Source organism: Podarcis liolepis (assembly GCF_965112155.1).
Source record: "Podarcis liolepis genome assembly, chromosome: 1".
In the NCBI taxonomy this organism is placed as follows: Eukaryota; Metazoa; Chordata; class Lepidosauria; order Squamata; family Lacertidae; genus Podarcis; species Podarcis liolepis.
In genome coordinates, this window is record NC_139554.1 from 34,950,095 (window position 1) to 34,973,675 (window position 23,581).

Below are 23,581 nucleotides of genomic sequence, written 5' to 3' on the forward strand. Positions count from 1 at the left end.
GGAACTTGAACCCTGTGCTGGACCAGTGCTATACCAGTAGCTAGGAGCGTGACAACTGCTTGCTGATTGGCTGATATTTTGCTGACCAAGTTATGAGTCCTTCATGATTGTCTTATGATCTATGATTTGCTGTGATTTGCTCAGGTATAAAGACCCCTGTATTTCTGTCAATCGGGGTCCCAGTTCTTTGGAAGAGATTCCAACTGGGTCCTTATTGCCTGGCAATAAACTTCACCTTCTTATTCTCCATTGCTGCGTCTGGCTGATCCTTATCCCTCGCAACATTTGGTGCCGTGACTCGGATCACACAGGCCAGTGGGTTTTTTTTACCCAAAAAAAGAGCCGGCCTCCGGTTCTCGGGGGGAGGGCGTCCCGAAGGTTTTGGCTTCGTTCCAGGCGCCAATCGGACATCATTTCCGAAGGAGGAAGGCAATCGCCTTCGGCGCGGACTCCCGGCGAGACGGAGGCAAGGACCGAACAAGGAGAATCTGAAGGGGGGCCAAAAGGAAAGGCGCGCCACGACAGGAACTCACGGTGAGTTGAGATAAAAGGAGTGCTGATCAACACTCAGGGTGACCCACCAGTAACCTCCCGTTAAAGGGAAAGGATCACCAAAAGGGTGAGGGAGGAGAAGCTGAGTCAACCCAGAAGGGGAGAGGTTCTGCAGGGAAAAGTTGGGGAAAAACAGCTGTGGGGGGGGAAAGAAAAAAAAAGGGGTAAAACGCTGTATGAAAGTGTGTTTTTCTGCCAAGTTGTTTGCCGCAGGCAAAGGGGGGAGAAAGGGCTGTGTTGTCTGTGTGAAAGTCCCGGGACGCTGAGTGAATGTGTAAGATCTGAGTTGAAAAAGGAAGTATGCTGTGGTTTTTCTCTTGTGCTATTTTTGAAACTGCCTAGCTGAAAGTGTTTGTCTGGCGAAGAGGGAAAGTTTTTGCAGAACTATGGGGGGGAAATGCTCAAAACCAATTCAAGCCTGTACACCCCTAGACTGCATGTTAGAAAATTTTAAAATGGTCTTTCCAGAAGAAGCAGGGGAGGTCAAACCAAGTAAGGAAGTTTTAAAGAAATATTGTCAACAGGTGTGGCCCCAACAGGTCGAATCCTGGCCACAACTTGGCTCCTTCAGGATTGAGAAATGTCAGGCAGTTATGGACTCAATAATGAGAAATCCGGATTTGTTTAGGGAGCAGTACTATTACATTTCGAAGTGGACTGCTATTTGTTTAAAAAATCCAGATTGGATGAAAAGAGGAAGTGAGAGCTGCGAGATTTTCGCTGTAAGGCAGGAAGCCAGAAAACCCTTAACAGTTTCTGCAGCTGACAGGAAAATTTATGTTGGTCCTTCAGAGGAGGATGGAATCCCTCCCCCGCCATACAATTATAGCAGCAGTAATCAAGCAATACAGCCGCCTTCAAGGCAAGCATTGCCAGATCAAAATGCAGTGGCAGGACAAACCCAACCCCAAACCCAACGGAACCCTATGCCCAGCCAATCTCAGCCAGAATTGAATAAAGCCCCGCAAGCCACAAATGGTGCTTCGCAGGCAGCCCCACCTTCTCAAGCATCACTGGATGTGCCTAGCCTTCCAGAATTGTCTTCCCAGCCAAAACAAACAGCAGCTCTAGATCAAAGCACGTTACCCTCCCCTCCCGAGGAAAAATACAACCAGGACATGTCAGCCTTGCAAACACAGACGGAGGGAGCGGAAGGGGGAACCAGCGCATTGCAAATGTCTGGAGCATGGGGGGAACAAATTAATTCATTCAGAACCCCAGAAAGCCATGACAGTTCAAAATTATGGAAATTGATGGATGCAATCACAGATTCTGGACAAAAGTTGGTCCTTAAAATGAGAGAAAGTGATTTGCCTAGCACATCTCAAAGCCCAGCCTCGCCTAAGCTTTCAAAAGGAGGCTATTACTTACGTAATAACAAAGGGGCACCAGCGCCAATGCTTCCCCTAAGGGCTGTTTTGGGGCCCCAAGAGCCACGGCCAGTGGATGGAAATGGGAGACCAACGGGTCCTTGGCCTTCCAGGGCAGTTACACTTCAATATGTCCCCTTTACAACCACGGATTTATTGAATTGGAAAACGCATACAATACCCTTTTCAGAAAAACCTCAGGCTATGCTGGATTTGGTTGCTTCCATTATGGTAACTCATCTGCCTACATGGCAAGATTGCAGGCATCTTTTGATGACTCTTTTCACCTCTGAGGAAAGGAGAAGGATAGATACAACTGCAGACAACAATCTTAAAGCTCAGGTGCCAAATTCAGAAAACAATCCAGATGCTTGGGTCCGTGCCAGATATCCACTCACAGATCCAGGGTGGGACCCAGAAAGGGATAAGGACGCCTTGGACAGTTATCGGCAGGAAGTTATAAAGGCTATAAAAGGTGCTGCTAGAAAGCCCACAAACATTTCTAGGGTTGCTGAGGTTCTTCAACTCCCGGATGAATCTCCTTCTAATTATTTGGAACGCTTAATGGAGGCATATAGAATTTACACCCCCTTTGATCCAGAAGCCCCAGAAAGCAAGCAAATGGTGAATGCGGCATTTGTGGCTCAAAGTGCCATGGACATTAAGAGGAAATTGCAAAAGTTAGACGCTTTTGAAACATTGCAGATGGATCAGCTCCTAGCAATCGCTCAAAAGGTTTATTTGAACAGAGAGAATGAGGTTAAGAAGGACAGAGTTCGGGAAATGAAACAAAAGGCAGTGTTTTTGGCTGCAGCCATCAGCCAGGGCTCAGCATTTGATACGGGTGCCCAAGGGAGAGGTTCCAGTAGGGCACGAGGAAGAGGGAGAGGAAGGGGATTGCCATTGGGAAGGAATCAGTGTGCAATTTGCAGAAAGGAAGGTCATTGGAAACAGGAGTGCCCTGAAGCAAGGGACACAGAGGGAGAAGGTGAATACAGGGAACAGAGGGAGCGTGGACGTGGATGGAAATCGCAGAGAGGAAGGATGCAAGCTGGAAGATATGTGAGGAACAGAGGAAGTAGCAGAGATTTTGTTGGATTAGCGCAACTGGAGGAATATGAGAATGAGAATGCATAGGACAGACCGGGCTCAACTCTTTCTTTAGGCTCCCAAGAGCCCATGGTCTCGGTTAAACTGGGGAGCCGCTTAGTAAATTTTATGATTGACACTGGAGCGCAATTTTCGGTGCTCACGAAGCCGTTAAAAGCAAAAAGCAACCAAGCAGTGACAATTGTGGGGGCCACAGGCAACAGGGTCCTCACACCGTTTTTGCAACCTCAAGAATGCCAGATTGGGGGGAAAACCCTTACACATCAATTTCTGTATGTGCCTGAATGCCCAATCCCCTTGCTGGGACGTGACTTTCTGTCAAAGGTTCAAGCACAGATCACCTTCACACCAAAAGGGGCAGAAATGAAATTACCCCAGGCTGCATCAGGGATTGTCACAGTAGAGGTGCCCAGGGAACAGGCATGGAAAATGATGGGGGCTTTATCAAAAACAGACTCCCAAAAGGACATTTCACAGATTCCTAAAAATCTGAAAGCCCCACCTGGAGTATGGGCAGAGGACAACCCACCAGGCATGGCAAAGAATATAGCGCCATTCATAATAAACCTAAAGCCAGGGGCAAAGCCAATAGCAACCAGGCAATACCCTATTCCAAGACAAGCAGCAGAGGGGATGCAGAAGCATATAGACAAGTTTTTGCAATATGGGCTTTTGGTAAAGTGCCAGTCCAGCTGGAATTCTCCACTTTTTCCTGTGCGCAAGCCCAATTCAGATCAATTTCGCCCAGTCCAGGATCTGAAAAGGATTAACAATTTGATTCAGACGGTGCATCCATGTTTGCCCAATCCTTACAATCTCCTAGGATTAATTCCATCGGAGGCAAGGGTGTTTACAGTATTGGACTTAAAAGATGCATTTTTCTGTTGCCGGATTGCCTCCCAGAGTCAGCCAATATTTGCATTTCAATGGGAGGATCCTTACAAGGGGACAAAAACCCAATTAACGTGGACAAGATTGCCCCAGGGCTACAAGAATTCGCCAACACTTTTTGGAACAGCCCTTGCCCAGGATTTGTCTAAATTCCCTTCAGTGCCTGGGAAAACAATTTTGCTTCAATTTCTGGATGACTTATTGATTAGTTGTGATACCTATGAGACTTGTAAAAAGGCCACAGAGGATTTGCTTCATCTTCTTTGGGAGGCAGGATACAAGGTGTCTCGGAAAAAGGCACAAATTTGCCGAGAGACAGTGAAATATTTGGGTTTTCACATTTCTCACCAGCAGAGGGCGTTGGGATCCGAAAGGAAGGAAGCCATTTGTGTCATTAAGGAACCCACAAGCCGCAGGCAATTGCGGGGGTTTTTGGGGGCTGCAAGCTTTTGTCGAATTTGGATCCCAGATTTTAGCACCCTAGCTAAGCCTCTATATGAAAGCACAAAAGGCAGAGAAAATGCTCATTTTGAATGGCATGCAGAGCAAAGGAAAGCTTTCAATACATTAAAGTCTAAACTGATGCAGGCTCCAGCCTTGGCTTTGCCAAACCCAGAAAGAGCTTTTTTTCTTTTCGTTCATGAGAAATCTGGGATTGCAGCAGGGGTCTTGACTCAAGTGTTGGGAAGTTGGAAAAGACCTGTAGCTTATTTGTCAGAACAACTGGATGCAGTGGCAAAAGGATGGCCACCTTGTATGCGATCAGTAGCTGCAACAGCCTTATTGGTCAAAAAGGCATTTAAATTCACCTTTGGACAGGAGATTTATGTGAATGTGCCTCATGCTGTGTTGACATTAATGGAATACAAAGGAAGTTATTGGCTTTCCAACGAGCGCATGGCAAATTACCAAGGGCTTTTGTGTGGTAACCCACAAGTACATTTGCAAGTTGTAAACACCTTGAACCCCGCTTCCTTGTTACCCCTTCCTGAGTCAGTGGATCATGAACCTCATGATTGCATTCAAGTAATGGACTCAATTTACTCTAGCCGTCCAGATTTGCAGGATGAACCGTTGAAAAACCCAGATATAGAATATTATACGGACGGGAGCAGCTTTGTGAGGGAGGGGCAAAGGAGGGCTGGATATTCTGTGGTTACACTGACTGATGTCATTGAAGCACAGCCTCTGCCAATTTCGTCCTCAGCGCAGAAAGCGGAACTTGTGGCTTTAACCAGAGCCCTTCAGCTAGCAGCTGGCTGCAGTGTAAATATCTACACAGACTCAAAGTTTGCTTTTTTAACTCTACATGCCCACGGAGCTTTGTGGAAAGAGAGGGGGCTCATAGGGGCAGAAGGGAAAGCACTGAAATATGGCCCAGAATTGGAAACGCTTTTGGAAGCTGTGTGGGCTCCGAGAAAGGTTGCAGTCATACATTGCCGAGGCCACAGCAAGGGAACCACAAAAGCAGCAAAGGGAAATCAATTGGCGGATCTGGCTGCAAAACGGGCAGCTTTACTGCCACCACCACCTGCCTCTATAACAGCATCTCTTCTTCCTACAGCAGTTGATTTAGAGCAAATAAAGCCCATCTACACGGAGGCAGAACAGGAATGGGCACAGCAGGAAGGGGGATACAGAATGCCACCACAGGATGGATGGTTTATCCTCCCAGACCAACGAGTATTTGTTCCAGAAGCCTTAGGCAGGAACATAGTGAAACAATATCATGAGTCCACTCACTATGGGGCCACAGCATTGCGGGAAAGCCTAAATAGGCAATTCTACATAACAAGGATTTCCCAGCTGGCAGAAGCAGTATCACGTGCATGCCTTCTGTGCGCAAAAAAACAACCCCAAGCAAGGCCCAGTTCCTCCACCAGGAATACAGCAAACAGGCTTAATGCCAATGGAGAATTTAATAGTGGATTTTACAGAAATGCCAAAGGCAAAGGGGTATAAGGCTCTCTTGGTCTTCACATGTTCTCTTACAGGTTGGCCTGAAGTCTATCCTACTAGAACAGAAAAGGCACAGGAGGTTATAAAACGCCTCTTAACGGAAATCATTCCAAGGTTTGGTCTACCAAGGTGTATAGGCAGTGACAATGGTCCAGCTTTCATTGCATCAATAGTGGATGGTGTATGCAAAGCCTTGCAAATACAATGGAAACTACATGCGGCCTATAGACCTCAAAGCTCAGGGAAAACAGAAAGGATGAATCGGACACTTAAAGCGCAGTTAGCAAAATTGTGCCAGGAAACTCATTGTAAATGGGTAGACATGTTGCCTATTGCTTTGTTTAGAATCAGATGTTCACCAACAAAGAGACTGAAACTTTCTCCGTTTGAACTTTTGTATGGGAGACCACCTCCAATAGCAAGGGGGAAAACAGCAGACTTGACTCAAGTGGGGGGGCAAATAACTGCAGATCAAATCCAGGCTCTTTCTCGTATTTTTCTTGATTTAAACAGGTGGTGTCTCCAACGCATTCCCATCTGCCTATCCGAACCAGTACATCCTTTTCGGCCGGGAGACCGAGTTTGGGTTCGAGATTGGAAAGACGAACCGCTGACAGCTCGGTGGAAAGGTCCCTACACGGTTCTGCTGGCCACACCAACTGCGGTGAAAGTTGCGGAAGTTACCCCGTGGATTCATCATTCTCGTCTGAAGCGGTCGGAGGGTCATTGGAACTGTGAGCTGAACCCATCTAACCCTCTGAAGTTGAAGCTCACCAGGAACCCCTGCACCTAGCCCCACCGGAAGCGGGCAGGAGCACGGGCAACGGGACTACAGGTCTGCTCTCACTGCACCCCGGAAGCCAGTGAGTCTACGCACACCGGAAGATTGAGGAGCTGCACCAGCGTATGGGAGGACCCCTACCAGTAAAAATTTCAGTCAATCCCAGATTCCAGCCAGACTTTGCTCATAAACCCTTAGTACAAATAACAATAACAAGGGTGAACAAAAGGGGGGTCCTTATTGACAAGTGGGTGGATTGGGTAACTACATACGGTTGTTACATTCCTTTCTTTCTTTGGGAATTCTACATACCAGATTGGGCACAAGCAGGTCCACGACAATAGTTCACATACAGGGGAAAGTACATGCCAGGGGAACCTAGGAGAGCCATACGTTGCTTTTCCTGCCCACCTCCCCAAGGAGCATTTCCCGGTGCCATACTGGTCACTGTAGTTGTTTTTCCTCCACCACCCACAGGTCCCTTCAAGGTAGCAGTTGCAGAGTGTATACGGTGTGAGTTGACCTCACCAGTTCGACCAGAACCTGGGGACCACTAATAAGTCCACTGGGTGCGGCCGAGCGGGAGGCTATATCTCACTAAAGGGTATGTTCTGGTATCTGCTACCTTATATAATTGTTGCAATTTCACTCCTTCTGGTCCTAATCATTGTATATTGTGTATATAAGAAGGATCACCGTATAAACATCAACCTAGAGCCAGAACTAATAAGATTCAACCTTGAAGGTATACGTGGGGAAGATGAAAATGAAAATGAAGCTCCTGTTGAGTTTGATGTGCTTGTGGCTCCAGAGAGGCCCAATGGTAGTAGGTAATGTCTTTATAAACCATGCTGAACACATGTTCCAGATATATGGGGAAAATGCTACCCTATATTACGAACACCCAAGGAAGGTAGCAGACATGTCCCTTATACCAGGATTAATCAAGGATCCTGATGTCGTGTTGGCAGGCCTACTTTACAATCAGAGTGGTCTCTTTGCAGCCCCACCTATTGAAATGAATGACATCCCCTATAGATATCTCAGATACACCAGAACCACAAAAGGTCTATGTTTTTGCTGTCATGCCACTGGAGTATGGAATTCTAAATGGAAGTATTGGCCCCAAGTTAAGTACCACATGGACAAAGGATGGCTGGGAAATTATACCCAATGCTCAGATAAGTTTTGGCTTTGGGGATCCCACAATGCCTCCTACCAGGGCAATACTACCTCTTCAGATCTGTACCCATACTTTCCTCAATATTCAGTTAATTTCACCGGACAAGGGTCCATTTGTTCTGGTTGGATGATTAAAGATCCTAACCTCTGGTTTTTATATGATGGATTGGCAACAAATTTCCACCCAGGAAAATACCAGTGTGTTGGCGTAGGGGCATTTACCTTTCCGGTTGCAGTGGAGATCAATCACAAGGTACCTCATCTTGCAAGCAGACGGAAAAGGATGGCCCTAGGCGACCACTGTGTGGATGAAATTTATCTGGCAAATTCTGTAGGGAGCGTTGGGGGTGGATTTATAGGATTCCTCTCAATGGGAATTTACCCAGGAGTAGTTGCTGAGCAAAATAGAAAGGCACTGTTTGCTCTCACATGCAGGCTGGAGAAAACTATCAATGCCACCACCCATGTCTTGCGCTCCTTGCAGTCAGAGGTTGAGGATTTGAACCAGCTGACAATGACCCATAGAATGGTTTTGGACTACCTCCTTGCACGAGCAGGCGGGTTTTGTAAAATTGTCCCAAAAGGTCGGTGCCAGGTTAAATTCCACGACCTCAACAAAACAATTGAGGACCAATTGCAAAAACTGCAGTCTCTGGTAGCTGACAACACACCCACCCAGAATCCCTGGGAAAAGGTATGGTCGTGGATACCAGGAGAGGGGTGGGTGCATGGCATTCTGACCGTCTTAGCCATAGGAGGAATTGTGTTTCTGTTGTTTCTTTCTGTAATTCCTTGTTGTCTGTCTTTGCTTAGGGGAATGATAGCCCGCAATGTTAAGCATTTCACTGACCCTCACATTATGGCAATATACAGAGCTTTGCCCCCAGTGCCAGATGAGCCAGAGGAAGACGATGGTTACGAGCGAATGCATAGGGAACGCGTCCCAATGCCTGGGGAACAGGTCCCAGTGCAGGAACAAGTCCCAGTGCAGGAACAAGCCCCATTGCAGGAAGCAACGGTTTACTCTGATGTCCTGAGTGGTGTTCAAGCTCAGGAGTCAGATGAATCTTCTCTCTGAGCTTGAAAAGGGGGGAATGAGGCAAGGAAGGAAGGGCTACCCCTATATTATCCATATAACCAGTTATCAATAATCAATATATTCAATATATATGCTTACACGAATCAAGGATTACAGTATTCTATAAATCCACTTGAATCAAAAGGGAAGCTGTGCCTTAGCTAAAAATGCAAACTGCTTGGAACAGCAAGTAGGAACCGACCTTTCCCCTAGAAACATCTGTGAACCCCGGACAAGACATGAATCAGAGATTCTGGTACAAATTCCCCATCAGGAACAGGCTAAATTAATCCACAGAACAGGAAGAGCAAAACCACAAAATGTCCAAGCTCCCTGTCCTGTCATAACTAGGGGAAAGGTTAGACTGAGCGTCACTGGGAGCATTGGAAAGCGGAACTTGAACCCTGTGCTGGACCAGTGCTATACCAGTAGCTAGGAGCGTGACAACTGCTTGCTGATTGGCTGATATTTTGCTGACCAAGTTATGAGTCCTTCATGATTGTCTTATGATCTATGATTTGCTGTGATTTGCTCAGGTATAAAGACCCCTGTATTTCTGTCAATCGGGGTCCCAGTTCTTTGGAAGAGATTCCAACTGGGTCCTTATTGCCTGGCAATAAACTTCACCTTCTTATTCTCCATTGCTGCGTCTGGCTGATCCTTATCCCTCGCAACAAGAGAAGTGGCACTAAGGAGGAAGAGGAAGGAGCTGCCCTGCTGCTGCTTTACATGGCAGGGTCATGGAATCATTGCTGTGTAAACTTGTGTCAGCAGGAGGGCAATGGATTCTCTTCCTCTTCCTCCTCCTCTAGGTGCCTCCCTAGCCCACTCGCCAAGGATCCAGAGAGCAGCAAGGCTATAGGAGAACTTCAAGCTGCTGCCCCACTGCCACTTTACACAGCAGCCATGGTGACCCCGCTGTGTAAAGCAGCAGTGGGGAAGCAATTTCCTCTTCCGTTTGGCCTCTCCTGCCCTTTCCTTGCCTGCCTCGTCCCTTGCTTGCCTTCCCTCTACTACCTGTTCCTTGATTTTTGTCATGGTCGCCTCCTCCACTTGGCTTCATATTTCAAATGTTGCTGGACCACAATTTACTGCATTTATGTTCCATCTTTTTATCCCAAGAGCTCAAGGTGGTGCACATAATGCTGCACAGCTCCTTGTTTGTGGAATGCTCTCCCCGGAGAAGTGCTCCATAATGGAGTTCATTTGCTCCACCCAACCAGCCAGCAAGAGCAACAAACCATGATTCTTGGCTTAGCTGTATGTCTGAACTGGGGATCATAGTTTGTTTCTCAGCAAAAAACGAAACAAAACATGTGAATTTTTGTTCTTGGTTTAATTAAAGTGGCTTATTTTAGTGAAATAAGCTATGACAACCAGTTCAGACATGCTTTCTTTCTTTCTTTCTTTCTTTCTTTCTTTCTTTCTTTCTTTCTTTCTTTCTTTTATTATCTGAGAACTAAAGAAGCCAAAATTAAATGTGCCTTGTTCTCATTTGTTCATTTAAACAAACAGCTGTGTAGACTAAAAGGTAATAAACATTCTACAATTGAAAAGTAAATCACTAGCTACAGAATTTTTAATAAGTCTGGACATATTGTCAGAGGGTAAGAATCACAGTAGATTTCTATATCTACTTCTAAAATTAACAATGAATAGGAATCCTGCCTGAGTTAGAAAACTTCTGCAGATACTGTAATTTCCACATATAAGTGGGAGTAATTGAGCTGCATATTATTATTGAAGGTCAACACTGAATCAAAATTTATTTTGATGCATGCTCAGTGGTGTATGTTCAACATAAAAAAAACCCTACAGCATTAATTTCTCATATAAATATGAAACAGGTTGTGGATTTTACTATCCCACACCCAGGAACTTATTAAAGGGTGTTGACAAACCATTCTGACCTCACACATTTTAAGTTAGGGTGATTTGATTAATTAATTTTAGCTCAAACTATGTGATAACCAAGTGTTTGTAGGTTTGAGGGAATGAAATAAATGAATTCCGCTTTGCTAGAAAACTGACATTTAACAACTTAAATTGCTGTTACTTTCCATCAGGAGTTATCAGTAGGTTTCCTTCAGCATTTTCTAGAGACTTCACAGTTTGAGTTTCACGGGGGGGGGGGGGGATGTGATTGGAAGCTGGAGGTTTATTTGAAACTGATAACCATTCTCTTTATCACAAATTATCCTGTTGGGTGAAAAAATATGCATTTTAGGGACCAATCACATCTTTCCATATATCTGCCCCCACCCCACAAAAATGTACATTGCCCTTCTGTGCCTTCCCCAATATAATTTTTTCTAGTGCTGGCACTGCTATGGTAGGAAATTAACACACTGTAAGATTCAAGATAAGCAGTCTTAGGAACAATATTCAGTTAGGAAATATAATACAATAAGATACTTTAAGAGTTTCTTCTTGGCAGTATGTATTAACTAACTAAAATTCTGGTCAGCCTATTATATGCTGTAATTTTAAGTAAAAGAACTAATAGCTTCCCTTAATAATGTGAAGCACTTCCTAGATATTTGGAGTGGAGTCTGCATATGCTTCAGCCATTAACCTGTGACTGCCAGTTTCAGGCTGTGTACACACAACATTGTTATTCTATAATCAATGGAGACACTTGTATTTTTACGTAGTCCACGCACGAGCTAGCACCTATTGCATATATTTTACCCCTGAAATGTATTTATTGAGAAACTGGTTTCATTCCGGAAATAAAAGCTCATTACAGATTGATTCAGTATTACCCCTCAGTGTGTCCATTTGAGAACAAATCAAAACAGAGGTAGGCGGTCTTAGCACCCTGCCCACTGACATCATGCGTTTCTCAAACAATCTGATGTTGTGGACCGGCAATCCGCCTCCCCCTTGTGACAGGAACCGGAACCATATTTGGTCTCTGAAGCATCACACCAAACCTGGGCTGTAGACCAGCAGCTGGGCTTGTGGACCGACACCAGTCTGTGGACTGCCCCTCAGTTGGTTAGAGCATAGTGCTGATAATGCCAAGGTTGCAGATTCGATCCCCATATGGGACAGTTACATACTTCTGCATTTCAGGGGGTTGGGCTAGATGATCCTCAGAGTCCCTTCCAACTCCATAATTCTATGATGCACTTTGAGTAGCACTGCACTAGAGTACAAACAGTTATTCAGAAGGCCTAAGCCTCTAAATGAAGGAGGGATACAAGAGATACTAGAGATAATAATAATAATAATAATAATAATAATAATAATAATAATAATTTATTTCTACCCTGTCCATCCGGCTGGGTCTCCCCAGCCACTCTGGGCGGCTTTCAACAGAAAAGAATAAAACTTCAAACATTAAAACTTCCCTAAACAGGGCTGCCTTCAGATGGATAGTTGTTTATTTCCTTGACATCTGATGGGAGGGCATTCCACAGGGCGGGCGCCACTACCGAGAAGGCCCTCTGCCTGGTTCCCTGTAACCTCACTTCTCGCAGTGAGGGAACCACCAGAAGGCCCTTGGTGCTGGACCTCAGTGTTCTGGCTGAACGATTGGGGGTGGAGACGCTCCTTTAGGTATACTGGGCCGAGGCCATTTAGGGCTTTAAAGGTCAGCACCAACACTTTGAATTGTGCTCGGAAATGTACTGGGAGCCAATGTAGGTCTTTCAAGACCGGTGTTATGTGGTCTCGGCGGCCGCCCCCAGTCACCACCTGGCTGCCGCATTCTAGATTAGCTGTAGTTTCCGGGTCACCTTCAAAGGTAGCCCCACATAGAGCGCAATGCAGTAGTCCAAGCGAGAGATAACTAGAGCATGCACCACTCTGGTGAGATAGTGCGCTGGCAGATAGGGTCTCAGCCTTTGTACCAGATGGAGCTGGTAAACAGCTGCCCTGGACACAGAATTGACCTGCGCCTCCATGGTCAGCTATGCGTCCAAAAGGACTCGCAGGCTGAGCACCTGCTCCTTCAGGGGCACAGTTGCCCCATTCAGGACCAGGGAGTGCCCCACATCTGCCCGCCCCCTGTCCCCCCAAAAGAGCACTTCTGTCTTAATCTGCCGAGGATGGAAGCCGCCATCCATCCTCCAACCGCCTCCAGGTACTTGCACAGGAGCTTCACCACCACATATATTGTGACTAGGAGGATTTTCATGGCAGTTAATACTACATTTGTGATAATAATTTGTGTTTTGCAAATACGCACTGACCCTTTCTACACTTCCCAAACTAATCTGTAGATGAAAATGTCATTACTTTTTAGATTAAGCACTGCTCTGAATTTTGTGGTGCAGTTTTCACCTTTGAATTGCATTTAATATGTATATATTTAGATAAAATATGTTTAGAAATGCATAAATTTAGAAAAAAGTGGGTGTATTGTGAGAAAATCTGTTCAAAATACATGATTACGCGTTTAAAGGCAAATTTCATGCAGAGTTGACTTTTTTTCTTTCCCCCCAAATTATTGCAAAAACAGGAAGAATTTATGAATAAACACATTTGAAAGGGACACAGCCTGGAAATAGACTGATCCATCTTTAATTAATACTACAAACTACTCTCAAGGCCAATAAGCTCGCATTAATAAACTCACCCGGCCTATTTGCTAGCTTATTAAATTCTCGTTACCAGTGCTTAAAATATCTCTTATAGACTCACATGATTCTGTAGTTTTTTAAATCAAGTAATACCTGATAGACCTGGTGATATAAGGGCTGCCAAGGTACTCTCATTACAGAGCTGCTTCTACAGAGAGCTACTGAAATGTAAATATGAGAAATAAACTTCAGGCATGCACACACACACACACACACACACACACACATACCCCATAAGCAAGAGACAGCAAACTAGAATGGATATAGTAGGAAACATGGACGCCAACTTGAATAGAATATTGAAGGGGGGAATGGTAAGCCCCGCCCCACATAATCGATTACAAGATGCGGCGCCTGCAATGCCCATCAAAGGGGGGGGCAGCCCCCTCATATAGCAAAGAGACCTCAGCCCCTAGGAGTTGGCTCCTATGGTAGAAAAGTTAATCTAACAACCAAGAGATAAGGAATATTTATCTCTTAAAACACTTTATACAATAACACAAAATGCGGTATATTTATAGTGAATTAATTGTTAAGTAACGTAAATATGTTTCTTCCTAAACAGTTGTATCTTGCGTCTGAAATCTGAGGCAGCTTACAGAAAATGTGACAAAAAATCCTATGCAACATATTATAGTAATAACATGCCAATGAAAACAATTAAGGGAACTAGAGAACTTGTGGCTCTCTGGACTACAAGTCCCTTCATGCTGGCTGGGGCTAATGGGAGTTGGATTTCAGCAGCCCTAGGGTAACCTGCTTCAAATCTTATCTCAGCCACAATTTCATATTGATTTTGTGAATGAAATGTTGGTGTTATTATTTAAAACCATTTTTATGCTTCCGTTCATCAGATTGTAGGACAGTGTGCAGCATAATACAAAAATGCAAATACAAGAAAATGGCGCATAAAACCCTGAAATGAACAAAGCTGTGTTTGATGACAATTCTTACCTAATTTACAGGGTTGTTGTATTTCAAATAATGTATATGATGTATTTTGAGCACTCGGGGGGGGGGGGAGCAATGTAAATATAAAATATTATTACTACTGTGGATAGTAAAAAAATAGTAATATACATATTTTAAAAACAGCACAGTACAAAATCAACACCATATTAAACATTACAACAGCACATACTGAAGGCTGCACTTTCATCTGTAAGTCCCATTGAACAGGCGTGGCATGGGTCCCAATTTGGCACATGACGCCATTTCCCCCAAACCAGGCCCACCTTCCCTACACCTGACATCATATGTCACAAGTGTGCGGCAGAGAGAGACATGACTGGATCAGATGCATGACCAAGTTCACAGTGGGGAACATGGTCATGCAGCCAAGTCCTACAGGAAGCAGGCTTAAAGTCACCACTCACCAGCTGATTAGCAGTGACTTAAAGCCTGTCGATCAGCAGCTCAACAAAACACTGTTCTTTGCAAGACCTGCTGTGCTTTGAAGTCCCAACAATCACTACATGACATCACAGTGACATCAGGTGACTGACAGGTGGGTAGCCCCACCCACCTGTCACATTTGGCATCTGAGGGGTACAGCCAAATCAAGTTTTCCACCATTGCAACAGAACTTACTTCCGAGGAGATATATAGGATTGCACTGCATAACTATTACTGTATTTTTATACAAGCCTTTCCCCCCCCCTTGTTTTTTTGCAGGGCAGTGGAAAATTGTGGCCTATATTTGGGGGCAATACAGTATTTATTATTAAAAGAATTTATATATAAATTAACTGCATGACTCTGGCTTCAAGAAAAAAGAAATCTAACTGTGAATCATACCTTCAACCTTTTGTTCAAAGCAGTGCATCTGCCCCCCACTAGCTAGGCTTTAATAACACAACTATTCCTATCCCATTTTTCAGAGTCGTTCTTCTCATCACCATCCTCTATCTAGAGCTATTATGAGCTGGGCTAGAATCATTTAAAACTTTAAAGCTCTTACTATCTGCACTTTTGCTCAAAGCCTTGATTTAAAATAATATTTACTACCTAAGGTCTTTTCACAAGCTCACCTAAGATTAGGCATTGAAGGCACAGAAGATTGTTCTGTTACAAGAAATCAAAGGGAGAGATAACAGTTTAATCTTTCAATTTTTAATACAAATCTTCTTATTAATGTCTTAGGCTTCTTACGCTGTTCCTAATTAACAAGAGGGCATGTTCCGGTCCATACAGAATCATCTGAGATTTGGTTTTAGTTTAATATTCTGTGAATACAGAGGATATTCAGCCTGTTAGCACACTAGCCTTTAACTTTCTAAGGCTTAGATGTGAATTTGCTTAAGATTACCAGTGAAATGAGTTTAGTCATTTCATCCCAGTCTTTAACAAAATCAGTTCCATTACAAAGCCACATTGTGCTAGCTTTTTCATACATTAAAAGTGCTTTCTTGTACATTAGGAGTGTCTGCTTAGAGGAAAAGCAGCCTTAGAAATTACAGGTGTCTCACACTTCCTGGTCACAATGAGAAGCCACTTAATTTGTGTCAGAGGACTTGGGTCTCAATTAAGAGATCTATTCTAGGCTTCCTTGGGGCTGGTGAACGAGAACCTATTCTAGTGTCACTTTATTGTTATTATAATCACATGGAGAGCCTAGGATTTCAGTATGGTGTCTTGATTGTTGAACTACATTTTGCATTCATTCTACATGCTTGTTGACTGTGATAGCCTCCTGACTTTGCGGAATAAGGTTCCCACCCACCCCCACCCCCTTTGCGACACCCCCAAAGGAACAGATTGACACTCTGTGCTCCGACAAGCATGCAAATTGTTGGTAAATGTAACTTTATCTCAGATTGCCAATGGCAAATTTGGTGACAGGCCGCTGTTAAAATATGTACACACAGATAATGGAATATTTACATTTAGAAAGCTAGGAAAATCTGAATAATAAAAACCAAAGACTTACAGCTCTACCCTAAACAGGTTTACTCATAAATATGACCGAGGCCAGAACAACTGAGGGTTAATTAAGAGGGAGTATCTTGAATGACGTTATGTTGAAATAAATAGGCCTTACGTTCAGTGCCAGATTTACGTATAAGCTAAACAAGCCATAGCTTAGGGCCCCACTCACTTGCCCCCCCCCCACAAAAAATTCACTATTAATATACTACTTCTTAATTGTATTTCAGTTCAACAATTACTTTGATAAAACACATATTTAATTATGTGCAAATGGCTTTAGATACCTATTAGGTCCATAAATTACCATATAGCATATATTTAACACACACAAAACCAGTGACAATTTGTTGTTGACCAAGGACAGCTGGACATATAAAGGGCCCCATTACCTTCAGTATCTTAGGGCCTCGTCAAACCTAAATCTGGCCCTGTTCAAGTAAATTCATTTAGGACTTAGGGCCCAAATAGTTTATTTTTCTATTGAATGTGAATTTCCAATTATGAGCCATTTTCAATAAAGGTAAATCAAGCAGCACTTGTTATGAGAACACAAAACCAGGTATATGTTCAGGTGTTTTATTGTACCGTGTGATGTTCACTGAGGTAAAATAAAAAGGGAAATCCCTTAGGACAGAATAGTTTTATTTGGCACACATTATGGAATTTCCTACGCAATTATCATTCCAATTATAAGCAGCGAAGAACACACACACACATATCTTAAGGCAAAACAGACTTTAATCTTGAACGTAGGCTTTTGTTTTGGTTGTTTTCAACTGACACACTTTATTTAAAAATGTTTAAAAAGGCACAATGTGCATCCTGAATACAACAACTACATGAGATCAAGGTTAAGGGACAGTGTAATTCTAACAAATTTAGTGACAGGTTAAGATCAAGGGATGTCTTGACATTCTCCTCAGAAAGGTCAATCTAGCAGGTCTGCAATGTAAAAATGAAGACTCTGCCATCATTGCCATGGCAAAAAGGTCAGACACAAGCTGATTGGTGATAGAATTATCAAATTAACCAATCGATGTGTGTGAGTAATAGATGTAAGCAATCCTCCGGGAAAGCCACAGGGCAAATGCCAGCTCATCAATAACACATTGCCTAGGAAAAGAAGGTCCTCTCTTCAATCCATGTCCTTTCTATTAACAGCCGTATCAAGGAATAATAACAAACAAAACAAAGGCAGCAGCTTTACATGAGCTTTTGCTTTACACAAAAGCATTGCATTTTGAAAATATTTTCTTGCATAGAGAGGTAAACAACAGAAAAGAATGGTAAGATATTTACTTTGACTGCAGCATTTGAAAGTACACAAGTCTCACCTTTGTGTGACAATCAGTGCTTTTGCACTAAACAACAAAATATGGGTGTCTTCATGCGCATTCACTGAGGAGTTCAGATTCAGAGGAGAAAGTATATTTCCTTTTAAAACCACAGCAGTGGCTGCTGCATTACAGGAATGCAAGTAGATTTGAAAATGGGATGATACACACACACACACACACACACACACACACACACACACACACACACCACACTTAGCCCACTAAAATGTCATTTAGAAGTCATGACACCACAAAGTCTTCTGTTTCCCAGCTGCCCCAAGTTCATACTCCTGACTGTAATGCTCTAATTCTATCTTTCCTATCATTCACCCCAGCTTTCCAAAAGTTTCTTCAAACAAACCAAATTCCTGTACTCAGAACTGCATGAATTTGGTGCTTAGAAGTGGCCATGTCTTTCAACTGAGACTGTTATTACGAATATCAAAGGGGAACCAAATAGGCACTGGGTATATATACTTTGAAATCAAATTTTCTAAACATCTCTTGCTACAAGCTCTTGCACTTAAGAATCTTAAACCAAACCAATTGAACTCTATAACAAATCTATTTACTAATTGTACTGATTGGATACGGAAAACCTTGCAACCTAGACTTGCACTTATTATTTCTCCATTAATCCCAGTATCACATCACCCAGATCTTTTTCCAGCAAGGGAGAGATAAGCAATTTGAACACTGGGAATCCAAAGGTTTCTGCACATTATGAGAATTCTGCACCAATAATCAACCTATATGTATTAACCAAATAAAATTAACTTTGCCAAATCTTAACACAAACTGGATTTATTTTGATCAAATTCATAGTTTTATTGAAAAAGAACATGTAAAAGCACAAGCTCCGAGACCTTTAACACAATCTTAAAATTTATTAAGCACGATAGGTAGAGGGGCGGGGATGATTAGTTTCCAAATTGAACACTTATATTGGCTTAAATTAATGTAATTTATGGATCTATACAGCCCTTTCCCCCCCTAAAAAAATGTTTAGGGGTACTCTCATCTTTACTCAAGAAAATCACCATTTTATAGTTCAAATTGGGAAAAATAAATACACTAAATGGACAAAAGTACAAAGATTCACAAAATGTTTATGGGTATGCGTCCCCCTGCGTCCCCCCAGGAAAAAGCACTGGATCTATAGAACCCCTTAAAAAGATATGGGAACTAGATATTGGCACACAGATTCTTCCCAAAGTCTGGAATAAGGAACTCATCTACACTCGTGGTTCTTAATGCTAAAAATGAGTTTTAAAAAGGGTTATGATAATCATATACCCCTATGACGTTCTTTTGAAACACCAACAATGCATTATTAAAATGTGACACCAGAGGGCACTGCAGAGCTCACTCCCCTTCAAATAAGTGGGCAGACCTTGTAGAAAAGGAAGTGGAGAAACCATATGCCTCTTAAGTTTTAGAATGATATCAAAAACTCTAAGAATCTTCAAAGACTGCGTCCAGCGAAAAACAGGTGAAGTCCTTGCAGACTGGAAGGGGGCAAATGTTGTCCCCATCTTCAAAGGGGGGAGGAGTGGCAAGAAGGGAGAGAATGCAGAGGAAGGAGAGGAGAGGTTGTCCTCCCCAGGGTTGGAGGAAGGGGGATGCGGTGGGGGCAGGCTGCCCCGGGTGTCACCACTGAGAGGGGTGACAAAATGCTGGGCGGCACTCACCGCGGGGCCTGCAGCACGCGCAAGCCATGCGTCTTTCCTGGGAGTGACGCGGCGGCTTAGGCGCCCGCAAGCTCCACACTGCCCCAAACGGTCCGCCCGCCGCCTCCCCATCAGCTGTAGGGCGGCTGAGTGGGAGGAGGCAGACAGACTCCTCAGAGGCCCCAAGGAGCATCCCGCCGTAGCTTGCCCCGCCCCTGGGCGCAGGGCACGTGCGCTGCCCCAGGTGCCTGATCGACTTGCTCCGCCACTGGTCCTCCCCTGCTGCTACTCTTACCTTTCTTAAAAAGTATAAGAAAGGAGGTAGTGGGGAAGGAAGCCCCCACCCCCTGAACTGGACAAATAATTTTGACTACTATTTACCTGAAATGGGACTCCTGTTTGGGAGGGGGAAATTAAGTGGTGCCCAGATTCAGGAATGAACGCTGAACCTGGCCCAAGAAAAGCCAGTCCCAGTGCTAAGGCATGAGTCATGTCACTGTGATGTCTAGTTAGTCTGTCAGGGAGTCTCTTCTAATCACTTTCCTCCAACTGTATGCCGGAGCCTAAAGCAGTTGCCTGGGTGAAAGAAAATGATTGTGGCGCTGACCAGTAAATGCTTCTCAAGTCATTGTTGTGTTGGAAGAACGAATGAGGTAGTCTCTTCAGCTCCTGAACATATCTTAAAATATTGCAACAAAAATATTTAAGTATTATTTTCATGCTTTCAAAGCATCCACCTCAAGATCTGATAAAAGGCAAAAGCAAGCAAATTTTCATATAATTTTTTATCGCAGGGGATGGAAAGACCGAGAAAAGTGCTCTAATGGGGCTGCCCCCTGCTTAGAGTCAGTTCCTACTGCAAACTGTGGTTCAGGCAAAAAAGTAGTTTAATACTTTCTACTCATATGGGAATTTCTCTTTGATAAGCTACACTTTTTCAGTGAAACGCCTTAAGTGATGGTGTACAGAGCAGTGCTGCAGAAGCGGAGTATCTTAACTCCAGCATAAAACACTTCTAATTCTTTACTGCACACTGTTTATCATCATTCACATGGGAATATTTTGGAGTCTTTGCCTTGTAATTAATTATACCATTTCAGCTGTGTGGAAGTCATTTCTCCAGGGACCCGTCTCTCCTATGGATTCTCTGCTAGGTTTTTAATGATCATTATGCCTGACAGCCTCATCTTCAGTGTGGGCAGCCACTTCTTCAGTACTTACCAAGGGGAATGGCTTTACTGGTACAGTGCAATGAAAGCTTCGGTAAATATTGTCAAGGTATCTCCCCCCCCCCCCGCCCAGAATACAGTGGTACCTTGGTTTTCGAACGTAATCTGTTCCAGAAGATCATTCAAGTTCTGAAACGTTCGAAAACCGAAAACTCAATACAGAAGCCACGTTTCCTGTTCAGCTTCCAAGGCGTGTTCGAAAACCAAAGCATTCGCTTCCGGGTTTATGGTGGTCAAAAAACAAAACATTCGTCAATGGAGACGTTCAAAAACCGAGGTATCACTGTATTGATATGGGTCCGGTTGCTACAATAAAGCTTGAGTCATGTTTATGTCTGACTACATGTTCCTGCAGAAGGAACATCATGTGTCACCCACTGAAAAAGAGGAGAGAAAGGGGTGAATCATTAACAAAAATCCCCTGCACCTAAAATATGCTTGGAAACTGATAACGTAAGAGTAAATATAGCAATGCTGTATGGTCACAAAACAAATAAATAAATAAACACAACAAATAAGTACAAATAAAGCACTGAACATGCAAAAAACAAGCAAACCAAAAACCTACCAAACCCCAAAATATATACAGTGGTGCCCTGCAAGACGAATGCCTCGCAAGATGAAAAACTCGCTAGACGAAAGAGTTTTCCGTTTTTTGAGTCATTCCGCAAGACGAATTTCCCTATGGGCTTGCTTCGCAAGACGAAACATCTTGCGAGTTCTTGCGAGTTTGTTTCCTTTTTCTTAAAGCCGCTAAGCCGTTAATAGCCGCTAAGCCGCTAATAGCCGTGGTTCGCAAGACAAAAAAACCGCAAGACGAAGAGACTCGCGGAACGGATTAATTTCGTCTTGCGAGGCACCACTGTACAGTGCACAACTAGATATATCAGAGGAAGCTATCAAGTCAAACTATTTGTCCATATAGCCTAGTACTGTCTATGGTGTCTGATTGCCAATGGCTCTCCAGAGTCTCAGGAAAAGATCTTTTGCCAGGGATATTGAAACCAGAAGTCTACATGGGAGTCCATCAGTGCAGGAAAGAGACCATGCCTTTGTAATATTCTGGATAAATCCTAACAAAAGGGCCCACATATTAAACCATTTCAGACTGTCCTTATTCAAAATGATTACCGTACATCAACAGGAGTGATCAAACACTCATTTGCTGTACATCAGTAACAGTGTCCAATATACTGAACTTTTAAAGTGGAATGGCAAATTCCCTGTTCACAAACAACAGATAAATACCAAATAATTTTGTCATTCCCAAGCTGCAAAATTCTACTCATAGCAGGCTTATGCAGTAGTCGAAATGCCTGAGAGTTGATGGCATTCTTCAGTTCATCAAGGGAGGGAGGGACATCCAGCTCCAAGACAGGCAGAATCTGGATACTGTCAATTGCTGTGTCAGAAGTTGGAGTAATAGGCTATGTTCCTGCAGATTTTGGTCCAAAGATATTTTCAGCACAGACGTAGCCCCCAGATAGGTGCACCCTTCTGCCCCAGTGTATTATGACACATCTTGCTCGGTCACAGGATCATTGGAAGCTGCCTTATACTAATTCAGAACATTAGGCTATCTAACTCAGTATCGTCTGCAATGACTGGCACCAGCACTGCAGGGTTTCAAACAAGGATCTTTCCAAACAGAACCAGGAGATGTGAGGGATTGAACCCAGGACCCTGTGTGATGCATGAAAAACATGTGCTCAGCTACAGCCCTTCCCCATCTCCCTCCACCACCCCTCCCCCTCCCCCTCTCCCCAAATGTTCTGCTAGTTCAAAGAGTCCTAGCTTAGCAATAAGGCTGCATCTATTATCGCAGCAATACGACACTGCTATCATCACAGTGGGGAGGGTAATAGAGCAGCACTCAGTGCCGCAATCTACTCTGCCATCAATAAATGAAACTATCAGAGTTAATGAAAGTTGTGCACATGTATCAATAGCAAAGCAGATTTCTAAGTGAGTGCAATTATGATTTATAATGTGAAATTCTCCAAATGCTGGGTTATTTTACATCTCTTTTATTATAAGTGCATATATAACACCTTAAAAATGTGAACTGGTACTCATTTGAATATGAGCTAGCTTTCTTAATGCTACCCTCTTAAAATGATCTCTTTTAGGTGCTTAATAATCCATCCATGTTGTTTGCACTGAAACACATATTCCTTTCTGTCAGAGGATGCTCAGAGCCTTGCAACTTCCCCGGATACTTATTTATTTCTCAGAATCTAATATACCTGTATGCAGGGCTTCCCAGGATAATTCACAGCTGATGCAAATTGTTGAAGCTCCATTAAACACACCAATTGTAAGGATCAATTGAACATCTGGCCCAATGGTTTTATCTAAGCAGACAATTTGCAAGAGAGAGCACGCCACAACTTGTTTTAGCTTACAAAATATTTTTATATTTATTAATTAGTCTCAGGTTCAGAGGAGCTAAGCACCTCCATATCCAATTGACTGCACTGGACTCTGCACACAAGACACACTGCGTGGAATTCAACACTGTGCTCTTCCAATTGTTCCATCTCCACAAGCATTCCAGCTTGCCAGATGGAACAATCCCTCTCTTCTCCCCCTGAACACTGTTCTGGGCATTCTCCTAACCTACCCTGACCCAATTTCAGGGAGTGTGGAGCAAGGAGAGTAGATCACAGCCCTCTTCAGCTGCTATTTATTTATTTATTTATTTATTTATTTATTCATACATACATACATACATACATACATACATACATACATACATACATACCCCGCCCATCTGGCTGGGTTTCCCCAGCCACTCTGGGCGGCTTCCAACAAAATATTAAAATACAGTAGTCCGTCAAACTTTAAAAGCTTCCCTAAACAGGGCTGCCTTCAGATGCCTTCTAAAAGTCTGGTACAGTCATAC

General features: G+C 43.5%; 2 protein-coding genes across 12 annotated transcripts in view; one reads left to right on the forward strand and one right to left on the reverse strand.

Annotated features, from left to right (window-relative positions):
* The window catches only part of NPAS3 (neuronal PAS domain protein 3), a 625,716-nt gene that overhangs the window by 258,433 nt on the left and 343,702 nt on the right, over positions 1-23,581 (reverse strand). The gene's annotated exons all lie outside the window — the stretch shown is intronic.
* On the forward strand, positions 362-9,582 carry LOC310705334 (uncharacterized protein). The gene is made up of 2 exons (XM_083500000.1): positions 362-534; positions 6,396-9,582. The coding sequence occupies exon 2, from the start codon at positions 7,424-7,426 to the stop codon at positions 8,921-8,923; it is 1,500 nt and encodes a 499-aa protein (XP_083356126.1). The 5' UTR covers positions 362-534; positions 6,396-7,423; the 3' UTR covers positions 8,924-9,582.

What these genes read in the sequence shown, in the direction of transcription:
- LOC310705334 (XM_083500000.1), top strand. Translation starts at nt 7,424, where the DNA reads ATGAAAATGAAAATGAAGCTCCTGTTGAGTTTGATGTGCTTGTGGCTC.